The sequence below is a fragment of the Penicillium argentinense genome, assembly GCF_028826775.1.
Source record: "Penicillium argentinense strain IBT 30761 chromosome Unknown utg000005l_segment0_segment0, whole genome shotgun sequence".
Classification (NCBI taxonomy): domain Eukaryota; kingdom Fungi; phylum Ascomycota; class Eurotiomycetes; order Eurotiales; family Aspergillaceae; genus Penicillium; species Penicillium argentinense.
The window spans coordinates 3,421,363-3,434,763 of record NW_026622664.1 but is presented as its reverse complement, the minus strand read 5'-3'; the positions used below and the strand labels follow the sequence as shown (position 1 = coordinate 3,434,763).

At 51.9% G+C, this 13,401-nt stretch overlaps 8 protein-coding genes across 8 annotated transcripts; 5 read left to right on the top strand and 3 right to left on the bottom strand.

Annotated features, from left to right (window-relative positions):
• Positions 1–209: 209 nt before the first annotated feature.
• Positions 210–1,080, top strand: N7532_006077 (SNAP receptor PEP12; the record flags this gene model as incomplete). The annotated part of the gene is made up of 2 exons (XM_056618571.1): positions 210–503; positions 562–1,080. The coding sequence occupies 2 exons, from the start codon at positions 210–212 to the stop codon at positions 1,078–1,080; spliced, it is 813 nt and encodes a 270-aa protein (XP_056474730.1).
• Positions 1,081–1,420: 340 nt separating this feature from the next.
• N7532_006076 (cytochrome c1 heme lyase CYT2) lies at positions 1,421–2,290 on the bottom strand (the record flags this gene model as incomplete). The annotated part of the gene is made up of 1 exon (XM_056618570.1): positions 1,421–2,290. One exon carries the CDS (start codon positions 2,288–2,290, stop codon positions 1,421–1,423), a length of 870 nt encoding a protein of 289 aa, XP_056474729.1.
• Positions 2,291–2,503: 213 nt separating this feature from the next.
• mvd1 (diphosphomevalonate decarboxylase MVD1) lies at positions 2,504–3,791 on the top strand (the record flags this gene model as incomplete). Its single annotated transcript, XM_056618569.1, has 2 exons — positions 2,504–2,574; positions 2,648–3,791. 2 exons carry the CDS (start codon positions 2,504–2,506, stop codon positions 3,789–3,791), a joined length of 1,215 nt encoding a protein of 404 aa, XP_056474728.1.
• Positions 3,792–5,152: 1,361 nt separating this feature from the next.
• N7532_006074 (anthrone oxygenase family protein) lies at positions 5,153–5,744 on the bottom strand (the record flags this gene model as incomplete). Its single annotated transcript, XM_056618568.1, has 2 exons — positions 5,153–5,604; positions 5,675–5,744. The coding sequence occupies 2 exons, from the start codon at positions 5,742–5,744 to the stop codon at positions 5,153–5,155; spliced, it is 522 nt and encodes a 173-aa protein (XP_056474727.1).
• Positions 5,745–6,166: 422 nt separating this feature from the next.
• N7532_006073 (cytochrome b5 reductase family protein) lies at positions 6,167–7,169 on the top strand (the record flags this gene model as incomplete). The annotated part of the gene is made up of 3 exons (XM_056618567.1): positions 6,167–6,431; positions 6,484–6,561; positions 6,622–7,169. 3 exons carry the CDS (start codon positions 6,167–6,169, stop codon positions 7,167–7,169), a joined length of 891 nt encoding a protein of 296 aa, XP_056474726.1.
• A 464-nt stretch (positions 7,170–7,633) lies between these two features.
• On the top strand, positions 7,634–8,521 carry N7532_006072 (histidine phosphatase family protein; the record flags this gene model as incomplete). Its single annotated transcript, XM_056618566.1, has 4 exons — positions 7,634–7,679; positions 7,733–8,111; positions 8,179–8,388; positions 8,455–8,521. 4 exons carry the CDS (start codon positions 7,634–7,636, stop codon positions 8,519–8,521), a joined length of 702 nt encoding a protein of 233 aa, XP_056474725.1.
• Positions 8,522–8,927: 406 nt separating this feature from the next.
• On the top strand, positions 8,928–9,529 carry N7532_006071 (uncharacterized protein; the record flags this gene model as incomplete). The annotated part of the gene is made up of 3 exons (XM_056618565.1): positions 8,928–8,963; positions 9,022–9,103; positions 9,243–9,529. The coding sequence occupies 3 exons, from the start codon at positions 8,928–8,930 to the stop codon at positions 9,527–9,529; spliced, it is 405 nt and encodes a 134-aa protein (XP_056474724.1).
• A 575-nt stretch (positions 9,530–10,104) lies between these two features.
• N7532_006070 (sugar porter family MFS transporter) lies at positions 10,105–11,756 on the bottom strand (the record flags this gene model as incomplete). Its single annotated transcript, XM_056618564.1, has 3 exons — positions 10,105–11,252; positions 11,312–11,494; positions 11,558–11,756. 3 exons carry the CDS (start codon positions 11,754–11,756, stop codon positions 10,105–10,107), a joined length of 1,530 nt encoding a protein of 509 aa, XP_056474723.1.
• Between the last annotated feature and the right edge of the window lie 1,645 nt (positions 11,757–13,401).

Below are 13,401 nucleotides of genomic sequence, written 5' to 3'. Positions count from 1 at the left end.
AAAACACACCAGCCGCAGCTTGTCATGTGATCTATGGCGCAGGACCTCATGAGGTGCCACATCCCACTAGTCCTGATAGAGACTAGTGCGATAGATAACGTCATGTGAGGTGGTGCCTGCAGTTCCGCCGGAGGCAGCAGCTGCATCTCCTCTTGTCGTGTCTGCGTCGTTATTGATTTCAAGTTCCTTCGTCTTACCATCCACAGAACATGTCTTTCGATCGCTTAAACTCACTGGAGGCCCAGAGTGGGTTCTCCAGGACCGAAGATGCCCAATACCGCGATGACCCCGGATTCGACCAGCTGGCTGAGTCGCTCTCCGATCAATTGTTCACATTGAATTCCAACACCGCTCGTTTGACTCACCAAATAAACCTACTGGGAACCAAGCGCGATACAGAGCGGGTCCGCGAACGGGTCCATAACATGCTGGAGGAGACTCGAACGGGATTCAAGGATGTTGGAGAGGGTTTCAAGAAGATCCAGACTTGGGAGGATGTGAACGTATGTTACGAGCTGCATCTACCCTATTGGAATGCTTTCTAATTGATGCAAATATCAGCCACTGCAAAAATACAAGCAACAGAAACTCTCTTCCGATTTCAAGGCTGGTTTAGATGAGTTCCAGACCGTCCAGCGCCGCGCCCTTGAGAAGCAGCGGGCATCAGCCGCGGCGGCCCGCACAGCTATTGAAGGCGATGAACAAGGTGCCGAAAATGCCGATGTCCAACTGCAGCAGCAACAGTTGCAGGCACGACCGCAGCTTGCGAACCAGGGCGAGGTGGACTTCCAAGAGTCGCTGATCATCGAGCGCGAGACCGAGATCCGCAACATCGAACAAAGCGTCGGTGAACTGAACGAACTTTTCCGCGATGTCGCACATATCGTACATGAGCAAGGTGGCCAGCTTGATATCATCAGCGAGAATGTCGAGAATGTCACCCAAGACACCAGGGGGGCCAATGTCGAGTTGCGGGGAGCCAGTCGTCACCAGAAGAATGCACGCAACAAGGCCTGCTGTCTGCTGATTATTATGGCTGTTATTTTGACAATTATCGTTCTTGCGGTTGTCCTCGGATAGAATTTTGCTGTTTTTCGTTATTGCTTTGGACCATGGCGCCTTTCACCCTCTGTTATGTCCGCACACGATATCCCTGATGTATAATTTTGCGTCATTGCTCTCCCTTCATTTGGATTATACATTGCTTCTGAAGCATTGCCTCTGATCATACCTGAATTTAACTGGTGTACATGGAATGGAGATTCAATTCCCTCTAGATCATCGATCTTATAATATGATAGTTATCGTACAAAAGTGTTGTATTACATAAATGATATAGTCGCCCGGGGGCAAGTCAAGCCCATGCACCGTTTTCGCCTTGAAATGTTCCAAGCAGATCTTATAAAAGCCCAGAGGGTAGTTACTGGAGACCCACATATTGATAGAATCTCATCCTCCAGCCTTCATAGCTGTTCAATTTTGGCCGCACGTCGAGATAGAAGCTAAGCTTTCCAGGCCCAGCATTTCCAGCCAGACCCGCCGGGTTGCCATTCGTTCCCGTGGTCTTACCCTGGTAGAAATCAATGACATACTCGATACGCTCACCATCACATCGCTCAACAACCCAATCGTGTCGATCGAACGGGAGCTGGTATCCAAGCCATGAATTGATTCGGGCCCGGGGACTGAGGAACTGAGGGTCGACTCCGAGACCACGGAAAGAGTATAATTTAGGTCCACCGCACTTCTTGCTACCAGGGTCTGATGAAGGGGCCTTGCCCTCCCAGTCGAGGATCTGCTTCCATGCGCGCTCGTTGACGGCGTTGTGAATGGGGATAATCGAGGCGACCGATGTCGCGAGTTCCGAGGCCGAGGAAGTCGATGTTGGCGTATTGCCCTTGCGCATCAGGGCTTCGAAAAACTGTTTCTCAGACGGATATATCCAGTTGCCGCTGGCCTCGTCATGGCCAGTTTCAGACTCGGCGTTGGACGGGTAGCCGTGCGACGCGGCATTTGCATTCGCGGCAGCGTACGGCGACGGCGGTTGTTTGTTTGCCTCGGGACAGGCTTGTGCTGCAATCTGATCGCCGGCCCGCGGAATGCTGCTAACTTCTCGGTCGGTTGATAATGGTCGTTGCTTTGTTGTTGGTAGTTGTTCGGGAGCCGCAGAGGACGGGGGATGGGGTGCATTGTTGCCGTGTTGTTGCAACCACACCTCACGGGTCTTGTGGTCTACAGGGCAGGTCGCCGCAGGCGGCTCTGCGGAAGATGTGCTGGCAGTGGCTCCCATGAGGTCAGGACTGGCGTGAAGGATGCAGCGATTGCGGATTGCTAATCCAAAGTGATCGGCGCGAAGAAGCGGCGAGCGATAAATTTGCCTTCACCGCCTGCACGCCGTATAAGCGCCTCCTGCCTGACAAGGAAATCTGCCCTTCCCCCTATTGATCCATTGTTGCCAGGAATTCCCCGCGAGGTTATTGTTTTCTTGTTTCATCAAGCTATAATGGCGTCTGAATCCAGCCAGCCTGTTTACCGGGCCACCACCACTGCCCCCGTCAACATTGCGGTGATCAAGTAAGTTGGACATTATGCCCCTCATCGTACACCATGCAGTGAGAAATGCTGGGACTGACAATGAGGGTCATAGGTACTGGGGCAAGCGTGATACCACTCTCAACCTCCCGACCAACTCTTCGCTTTCGGTCACCCTCTCCCAGCGCTCTCTTCGCACCCTGACCACCGCCACCTGCTCTGCCAAATACCCCACCGAGGACACCCTGAACCTGAACGGCAAGCCGCAAGAGATCCAGTCCTCCAAGCGTACCCTCGCCTGCCTGTCCAACCTGCGTGCTCTCCGCAAGTCCCTCGAGGATGCCGATGCTTCGCTGCCCAAGCTTTCCACCCTGCCCCTCCGCATTGTCTCCGAGAACAACTTCCCCACCGCCGCTGGCCTTGCCAGTTCTGCTGCCGGCTTCGCTGCCCTCGTCCGCGCCGTTGCCGACCTTTACCAGCTGCCTCAGTCCCCGCGGGAGCTGAGCCGCATTGCGCGACAGGGCTCAGGCTCTGCCTGCCGGTCCCTGATGGGTGGCTATGTCGCGTGGCGCACAGGTGAGCTCGCCGACGGCAGCGACAGTCTGGCCGAGGAGGTTGCCCCGGCCTCGCATTGGCCGGAGATGCGTGCCCTTATTCTCGTCGTTAGCGCCGAGAAGAAGGATGTCCCCAGCACTGAGGGTATGCAGACCACCGTCAACACCTCCGAGCTCTTTGCCCACCGCGCCCAGACCGTCGTCCCTGAGCGCATGACGGCCATTGAGGCAGCCATTCAGGCCCGCGATTTCCCTAAGTTCGCGGAGATCACCATGCGTGATTCTAACACTTTCCACGCCACTTGCCTCGACTCATGGCCCCCGATATTCTACATGAACGACGTCTCCCGTGCCGCCGTTCGTCTCGTGCACGACATCAACCGTGCTGTTGGCCACACTGTTGCCGCTTATACCTTCGATGCTGGCCCCAACGCCGTCATCTACTACGAGGAAAAGGATGAGGCTCTCGTTGCGGGTACCGTCAAGGCGATCCTGAGCGCCAGCACCGATGGATGGGAGGGCCCCTTCTACGAGAAGCTGGCTAACATCACCACTCCCGGTGTTCCTCTGGACCAGATTGACTCTCGTGTCGTGAGTGGTCTGAAGGACGGCGTTAGCCGTGTTATTTTGACCGGTGTTGGCGAGGGCCCCGTCAGTGTCCAGGATCACCTTGTGACCGAGTCCGGCGACATGGTCAACAACTAGAATATCTCATATAAATTTATGATGTACAGCGACCTTGCTTATATGACCTGGACGATACCCCGGACCCTTTTGCAAAGGGTGAACCCAAATCCAGTCAATGCAAAATCGATACAGTTGCTTTACTTTTCAAGAGTTCAAAAATTTCTTTCAGGAACATAATTGCAGAATAATAGTTGAGCTTCTTGTTGCAAGTACACTCAACTTGACGTCCAGTCACGTACATTTGATACACCAAGTTAGAATCTCCGGACAATTCCCTGTCGACTAGAGCGCTGCAGCGAGGCAGATAACCAGGTCAAGCATCAACAAATGGCACAATCATCACACCGAGCAAACCCATACCCCAGCCTACGACATGTACTGATAAATCTCTCCTGTTGTGTGCCCGGAGCAACACAGCAGCCCTTAAATCCACAACCGTAGCCGAATTGTGCCCCGACGCGTTTGCAGGCTTGGATAGAGTACTCGGTCCGCCCGTTGCAGTGGCATTTAACCATAGTCACCTGGGCCGAAGATATGGCAGCCACGCCCAAGAGTAAGATCGTGAGAAAGCAATGCGTGGACAAATACATTTCCTCAATGGATCTAGGTCTATTAGACTTGACGCCAATCTTCCTGATGGAAATCTCACTCACAGGTGAGCAGCGGCCAATATGCCCTGGAGAAATGGATAGCATTAGTACTGGTATCACCGTGCCATGGTAAAGTGCCTCCGCGCCTGGGATTGATCTGCTTAAAGAACAATTTTCCCAAGCAGGTGGCATACATGGCATGTGACGATCACAGATCGATAGTATCCTCCAAGGGCTTCTTTGTACGACTTGACCTCATGGACTTCCAGATACGGGAATGTCTTCAGGCGCAATGTTGCTGTTCAGGATGTAATATTGCCATGAGGTATCTATTGACCAGGTAGATTTTTAGTTCATCGTGTAACAGCGCCATCGGAGCCAGTACTCCTCCAGACTGTCTCTGGTACGTCGTGTTTCACCCGGGTTGCAACGTCGGGGTCCTGCCTCGCACAGAGGAAGACATAGAGGGCTCGGAGAGATATCTCTACTCATTTTAGCCAGAAAGTTTTCGAGTGTTTATGTAAGGTTCTAAAAATTAGTTTCAATTCCAAGGTTGACTTTCGAGAATCGTAGTTCATGGATCTAAAAGAGGACCCCAAAGTACGGCATGTTTCCTCTGTGGAACTGTGCCAATTTCAGTGCTCTTAAATAGCACCCATGAGCACCCATAGTATTACGATTGAATATGATTGTGATGCGTAGCAGAAACAATACATCAGGTTTGAGACTTATTTTACATTTTAACCAAAATATATGGTAGGACATGGCACACGATATCCCCAGCAACGCTCACAAGAACGAAGCAGCGATCCCACAGAAACCCCCAACCAAGGGCAAAAATCCCCTAACCTGATTCAACGTCGTCCAACGCTGCACAAGCCCAAGCGTCTCCTTATCCGAAAACTCACTTGAAGACTCGCTATTCTCCAGGAGTTTATTATTCGTACTCGACATCGCCACAAACGTATACGGGACAATACAGAGCGTGAAGGCCGCGGCCGCAGAGAACAAGCCCGCCCGACTAATACTCGTCTTCTTGTAAAGGGGCGATCCCGCACGAACAGACCAGGCTAGATACAGGAATGCAGAGCTCACGCAGAGCGCGATAGGAGGATTTTGCGATTTGCCGTTATCGTACATGCTCTTCCACTGTCTTGCCAGCAGGCCCCGGGAAACGTTTTCTTCTTTCTGCGACTGAATGATAGCGGGCGTGCCGATGAGACTTATGGCCGCGATGTTTCCTTGAATTGATGTTAGCAGGATGGTCGACTCATGACTTTATACCAATGATCTCTCCAAAGGTTCCCTTACCGGATAACCATGCTGCGCCGGAAATGCCGACAGCCTGTGCCACGCGGAAGCCGAGAGGGTAAGAAGTCATTTTCAGATGTGGTATATCAATGAGTATATGCAGTGGACAACGATCAATACTTATGACCGAAAGCCGAGCTGCCCCGTTCCCCAGGTGTCTTATTACCCGACGATCGGGTGGCGATCGGGGCTCGGGGGCGCCTTGCCCGACATGCCGACCCGCCTTAACAAGCCCTGACGGCCAATCACTCTCTACTGCAGCCGCGATCGGTCTTTGGCGGATTTTGCCGGTCTTTGGCCGCGTTGCATACTCCTTCTACTTTGAGACTTATTGGAGTATTGGATTGCATGTGGCGGACCCTTGCTAAGCCCGAGCAGCATGGCATGACATCGACCAGGGCCACTCGGGCCTGTCAGCATTATAATTTGACCCGCACTGCTCCTTTCTTCAGCTTTCTTGCATTTACATTCCTGTTCATCATCAACTCGACGATGGCGACTTTACGATTAGCCTGGCAGTCTCTCAGATCGCGACCAGCGCTCATTTCGGCCGGCGCAGTCATTGGATTTGGAACATATTATAGCACGCGATTCATGTCTACCGGGCATGCGGAATCAGCCCAGAAACCGAAGGTGTTTGGTGAATTTGGCCCCAAGACGCTGCGATTGCAGAGTGTTGATCAGGTCAACCACAACACGAAGCGACTTGTCTTCGAATTCCCTGATAAGAATGCCACAAGTGGTCTAACGTTGACTTGTGAGTTTCTGACTGTTTGATATACACTCCTTACGTTGCTAACCTCTTGAAGCTGCCCTCCTCACGTACTCCTGGCCCCAGGGCCGATGGCTGCCCGTTCTTCGACCGTACACACCCATCAGCAAACTAGGTCAGATAAATCCAGTCCAATTACAGCGACAATAGTACTTACAATAATTGTCTATTCCAGACCAAGAAGGATCCATTGAACTAATGGTAAAACACTACCCAAACGGCAAAGCCAGCACCCACCTCCACTCCCTCGCACCAGGCGACACTCTCACCTTCATGGCCGCACTAAAAGGCTACGCCTGGACACCAAACAAATTCTCCCAAGTCTACCTGATCGCAGGCGGGGCCGGAATTACGCCCATCTACCAACTCGTCCAAGGGATCCTGGACAACCCCGAAGACAAGACGAAAGTCAACCTGATCTTCGGCGTGAATACAGAGCAGGACTTGCTTCTCCGGGACGAGCTCGAGAAGTACAGACAGCAATTCCCGGATCGGTTCGATTACGTTTATACGGTCAGCCACTCACAAGAAGAAGGCTCAAATATTCGTAAAGGTTATGTTACGGAGGAATTGCTGAAGGATGTGGTGAAGGGGCCCAGGCAGGATACTCATGTTTTTGTTTGTGGTCCACCAGGGATGGAAGACTCGTTGATTGGGTCGAGGAATGAGCTCGGGATTTTAGGGCGGTTGGGGTTGGGGAAGGAGCAGGTTTATAGGTTTTAGATGTATAGTTGAATTCGGGAGTATCATGGCAAGTATGTACATTTGATCTGTATTTTTAACCTAAACACTGTCAGTGTTAATATTTCTCGTTTGTTCTCTGCCCCGTCTCTTGGTATACATAGTGTTAGCTGTGATGGCGGTTAGTGGGGCAGGTGGACTGCGGCGTTCAGCCAGTTTACTAAATGCCCTACTAATTTTGTTTGAAGGGGGAATCTTGAAGATACAGAATTACTCTGAATAACAGAATTGAATCAATTCTCCAAGTTGCTCACCATTTTTGCAACTCCGCCTCGTCGGGCTAGTACACGTGGGACGCCCGGTGAAGACGAGGCGTCGAGTTTGGGTGGCGGAAATCTTTTTCAGTCCCTCATTTCACCGGCTTCCCCACTACCCCAGCCCAACCGCAATCCCGTTCATAAAACATCCTCACCCTCAATTCCACATAGCCAGCACCATCTAGCAAAATGGGCAAAGACGCAGGCACTCCACGAGTCTTCCTCTACCGCCACGGTACGTCGGTGCTGCCGGAATTTGAATGGCTGATGCAAGCTAACAACGCCCAGGCCAGACCGTGTGGTCTGAAAGCGGCCAATACACCGGCCTGACCGAGCTGGACCTCACCAAGAACGGCCAGCAGCAAGTCGAAGCCTCAGGCAAGATGATCGTGGGCGCGGGAAAGCTCATCGACCCGTCGAATCTGGCGCATGTGTATATCAGCCCGCGCAATCGGGCCAAGCAGACGTTCGACATTGCGTTCGCGGACGCCGATAAGCAGGCCCTCAAGGAGGCTGGTAAGGTCTCGGAGACGGATCGGCTTATGGAATGGACGTATGGGCAGTACGAGGGCCTTTTGACGAAGGAGATTCGGGCACTGCGCAAGTCGCATGGTCTGGATGCTGAGCGGCCGTGGGATATTTGGCGGGATGGCTGTGAGGATGGAGAGTAAGTACCTACCTTTTCTCTAGAATCTCTTGCTGGGATCTGCGGCAAAGACTCACGGTTGTAATAGATCCCCTCAGCAGGTCACAGAGCGCATCGACGACCTGATTGCAGAGATCCGCTCCTTCCAGAAGGATAGCATGCATGGCGAGAAGCCAGCGGACGTTGTTCTCGTTGCGCACGGTCACTTGCTCCGCGCGTTCACGAAGCGCTGGCTCGGGTATCCGATGGAGTTCCCACTTTCGCTGATGCTGGACCCCGGCGCAGTTGGTGTCCTGAGGTAAGAAGGCTTTGCTCCCCGTTCAGAACACAGGTAGCTGACTACGGCGTTAATATGATTATACAGCTACCAGCACCACAATGTTGAAGAGCCGGCTCTGATGGTCGGATATGGATTCCCTGTTCAGCAATGACTCATGTAGGGAAGAGGTATAAAGTATTTCGAGCATAGAGGCAGACTTACTATAGTACTGCAGATAGACAAAATTTAGACATGATATCCCGAGACTCGGCTAACAGTAGTGCCGTGCTGGCTTGCTCTAGATCATTAGCTACCGACTCTGAGCTCTGAGTAGGCGCTGCCACGTTGCAATGCAATTGCGTCGATTGACGCGTATATTTACTCCTCGCTTCATGCGGCAGTATCCAATCCTTCCTTTTCCTTCTTCCTCTTCCCCCGCCATTTCTTCTACCACCCACTCTCGCTCAACTCAGTGGAACCTTCCCACATCAACCTTCTCGATAATACTTATCCAACATCTACCTTTCACACCCACCTACACCCCAAAAAGAGAACAGTGTCAATATCATATTGTCACGATGCCCATGGCGTGGGGTCCCGAGGCAGAGACGCGCGTATGTTCTCTCTCCTCCCCTGGTGATATTCAACATTTATCTTAACAAAATACACCAGCTTCTCATGGCGATTTTCAAGCAAGTTAGGGACAAGCATGTGAAGCTGGACATGCATGAGATTGCAGCTTACGTCGGCCCCGGTACGTACCCTAGCACCTAACTTGAGGCATGCTAATCGAAGATACAGAATGTAAAAAAACTGCGGCCGCCTCGGCGCCATCAAGAAGATAGGCGAAAAGAAGGCTGGTAATGCTGATACGGAATCGTCGTTGAAGAAAGGCAAAAAGACCGCAACGGAGAAGACCCAGCCGGGCCCCCGTCGTGGCAAGAAGAGAAAGCGAGATGAAGTGCAGGAAGAAGTCATCGTTTCTTCCGCTGACAATGAATCGAGCGACCAGGGTGACGTGGGTGTGCAGGTTGTTATCCCCGAGAGCCCGAAGAGTACGAAGGTCATGCGCGATGTTAAGGATGAGCAGTCGGAGGTTAAGAAGGAGCCGAAGGTCAAGGAGGAGCCTATCGCGAAGAAGCTTCACCAGGTCAAGATACATGGGGATGAGGAGGCCTAGTTGACTTAAGATTGTGTAGAACGTGGCAGGTCACTGAACATGACTGCACCAGCGTTGTTTGCTTGTCCTTGCTAATTATGGGATATTTGCCTTAGCATTTTGAGAGATTGCGTCTCCCGCTACCAAAGATTGTGTCTGCGATTGCTATTTACGTGATATTTTGTCTTCTCTCAGAAATACTCCAATTTGAATTTATTCATGGCAATATGAAGTATCGAAATCCTCTGTACATAGACTCCCCGTTCGACAGGTGGAAACCTACTGGCTGGACGAAGAAAGGCCTCAGAGCCTGGCATGTAGTCAGGAGCTCCGCAAGAATCATTTTGCAGCGAAGCGTGCTCTTGATAAACAGAACTGGCGCGACGCGAGGGTTCAGGTGTAGCGGTTGCTGTTATATCGCCCTTTTCTGTCGTTCCACTCCTTGTGTCCTTTCAGGCTGAGCACTTTCATGTTTATCTATGGCTGTAATTATGATTATCTATTTAAGATTGAGTAAAGAGACTGGCCTCAAACGACACCATCCCACACAAGTCCATATACCGCTGAATTAACTTTTGAACCAACAAAATCTATACTCACGCAGCTCCCGCATCCCTCTTCTCCACCTTCTCAATCTCCTCCATCACATCCAGGCCCATGGGCAAATCCTTCGCCACCCTCACAGGATCAAAAATGGACTTTGACCGAATAAAAATCTGATCGATCTCCTCGAGTGTCCTCCCCCGCGTCTCAGGGTAGAAGAGGTAAATTACAACCAAACCAGCCGCGCTCGTCGCTGCATAGACAATATTATACCTCCACTTGATATTCGTCTCGGCAACAGGACTTACCTCCGCCACCATAAAGTTAAACAGCCAAGAAGACGTCGCACCGAGCGCAGCAACCTTATGCCGAATACCCAGTGGCGCAATCTCAGCGCCGTACATAAATGGAATGATAAACATGCCGATGGTGAGGGTATAGTCCGCCATGAAATAGAAGAACACCGCGGCCTTGCTAGCGGCGAGATTACTCAAGTCGGACGTGAGGCCTGCAACAGCCGCCTGCTCGATGACCATCGCGCCCATGGAGAACATCATCAGTCTCCGACGGCCGAATTTATCCACCACAAACACAGCCGTCAGGCCGCCAAGCGCAAGCGCAATCTGCAAGCATGCGGCGAGGACGCGGGCGTCGACGCCCGAGTAGCCGAGGGTTTCCTCGAAGATGGAGGTCGAGTAGAAGGTGATGGCGTTGATTCCGCTCAACTGGGTGAACATGGTCACGCTCATGGCGATGATGAGACGGTGGAGGTGGCGGTTCTCGTTCATCGCGAAGGGGTTGTGCGAATGCTTGCTGCGAGCTACTGCCGTCTGCGTGGCCGTGTGAATGGTCGCGATCTCCTTCGTAATATCTGAGTCCTCGGGCGAAGAGCCCATGAGCCGGGCCATGATGTCGGTTGCCTCTTCCAGTTTCTCCTTCTTGACCAGCCAGCGTGGTGACTCGGGTAGGAAGGGGGTCAGTGATAGAAGGATGATGACCCAGAGGAGTGGGAGAACCATGGTGAATCGCCAGCTCACTGAGCCGGTCGTGTAGTACATGCCCAGGTTGACGAATGAAGCAATCACGTAGCCACTCAGGGCGAAGACACCCTCGACTAGGACGAGGCGGCCGCGTTTCTCTGCGCTGGCGGTTTCACTGACATACATCGGGACGGTGCCGGTGTATATACCGATGCCGATGCCTAGGCTTGTGTAAGTTGATACGCCGCAACATTAAGTGATATGGGGAGCATCGACTTACCAGTAACAGTTCGCCCAGCCAAAACCTGACCAAGCGAATACGTCGTCGTCTGAATAAGGATACCGATACTCGCAATAGACCCAGCAAGAATCATAGTCTTGGGCCGACCAAGTCGATCACCAACAAAAAGACACAAAAGGGCACCGATAGCGGACCCAATTTCAAAAATGGCGATCACAAGTCCTGAACAATATTAGCATCACCATCGCCACAGGCCCCAAGTAGGTTTCCACGCGAAATACACACCCTGAATTGTCGAATTATGCGACTTCTGCGCCCCGGTTGTATGCGTGGTATCAACCTCGGGCACCGTCTCCAAAAAGCTTGGTAAGGTCATAAAGCCATTCATCATCGCTTGGTTGTACCCTTGAACCAAGAACGCCACTGCGCCCAACACGGCAATAATGCGCTGGAGGCTTTCGCCCTGCAAACTGCGCATGCCCATCGCGACTGGACCTGATCCAGTGGATCAAATCAAATATACCGGGCAGTGATTGGCTTGTCGGGTTATTGCAAAGTAAAGAGTCACCACGAGCGCCCGATCAGGATAGGGGTAGGACGGCAGTTGATTCTTTAGAGATCAGTCCTGCAGTCTCATCGGCTCAGCTTGAGCTTGTATTTTGCCGGGTCCACTCTCGGAGGAAGGGTGGTCTCCGAGATCTCGGGTCGAAATTCGTAGCGCGAACCCGACATCGGAGATCTGGTTCATCCCAGTGGGAGATTATTGGAACTAGTGTGGCGATCGGCCGATCATTAATTTGCGAGTGTAGGATCTGAAGTGGTTTGCTTTCTGTTTGCTACTGTACGACTACTAGTGACGGCTAACTAAATTGGCTTTGTTTGTGCTGGAGTTCATTTACTTGGCGCTTGGCGAGGGATTCATCCCTTGGTGGATGATTGTTCCGCCCTTGAATGCTCTGCCCTTGATTGTTTCGGTACAATTGACGATCGTGACTGTCAATACTGGTGGTCCCCTCACATACTCTGTATATTGTAAACTCAATGCTGTTGTTGAGATTCCCAATTAAGCTATCGCCAAGACATCCATACATACTTTGCCAAACCAGAAATGAAGGAGCGCGACCGGCCCCCACAACGACAACCTGCCATCTTGAATAGCCTCATTAGCTTTGGCTTCACGAGGGAACCATACACTCAAATATTCAGTACTTCCGGACGTTCTAACCCTACATTACAGTGTATCGGTATTCTAGCCGAACGACTCGGCATCTGCCACTCAGTCCCTTCGGCATCTTCGGCCCAACCGCAAACTCAGAGTGTAATTGTCTCCCCGCATTTGCAGTCGATCTCGACGACCCGATCGGAGGCCCCACTTCGAACAGCGGAGAAATCTCAAATTGCAAGCCAAATTCAAGATACTACTAGTAGACATTTTGTTTCTGGAAGTCATTTTTTGTAAATGTTGAGGGAAATCGAGATCTAGCCTATCCACCAATAGTTACCCCTCCTCGTAAACCGGTGGGGTCATTCGCCACGTCTCACCCAACACTGCAGCAACATGCAGCAAAGCCAAGCACCCTGCAATTTCTGCCGACATGACAGCTGTGCTGAACTGAGCTTCCAAAGGCTACTACGTACAGTGTATGCTGTAGCCCACTCAATTCTCCGATCTAGCCACAGCCCACCTCATCAGGCCTCCAGCCAGCTCCAGTCAGCTCCGCAGTTCCAATCAACTCTATGACGCCTCCAGCCGCACCTCGCATTTCGCACAGCCAAAGCGGCGCAGTAAGGCGACCACAATCTAACTAATCTCCGCTACTTTCTGCGCCTCGTCGCAGCTAACCCACAAACGAAGCTGACTCCGAGGTCCACGGTGCGGGGAATCGAGCATTGGCAGCAACTAACACCAATCATAACACCAATCATGGAGCTAGGTAGCCAACGGTAGCGACAAGACGAAACCACAGTCGATGCGCCAGCCAGCGAATGCATGTCCTAGCGCTGTTTGACTTTGCCCCCGCCCCTAATATCCTCCGCCTAGTACCACTTAGTGTGCTGGTCTAGATGCAGTAGTGTCAGCTTGCAGGAAACGGTATGCTGAGCGAGAGTTGAAATAAAACGTGGTGCCC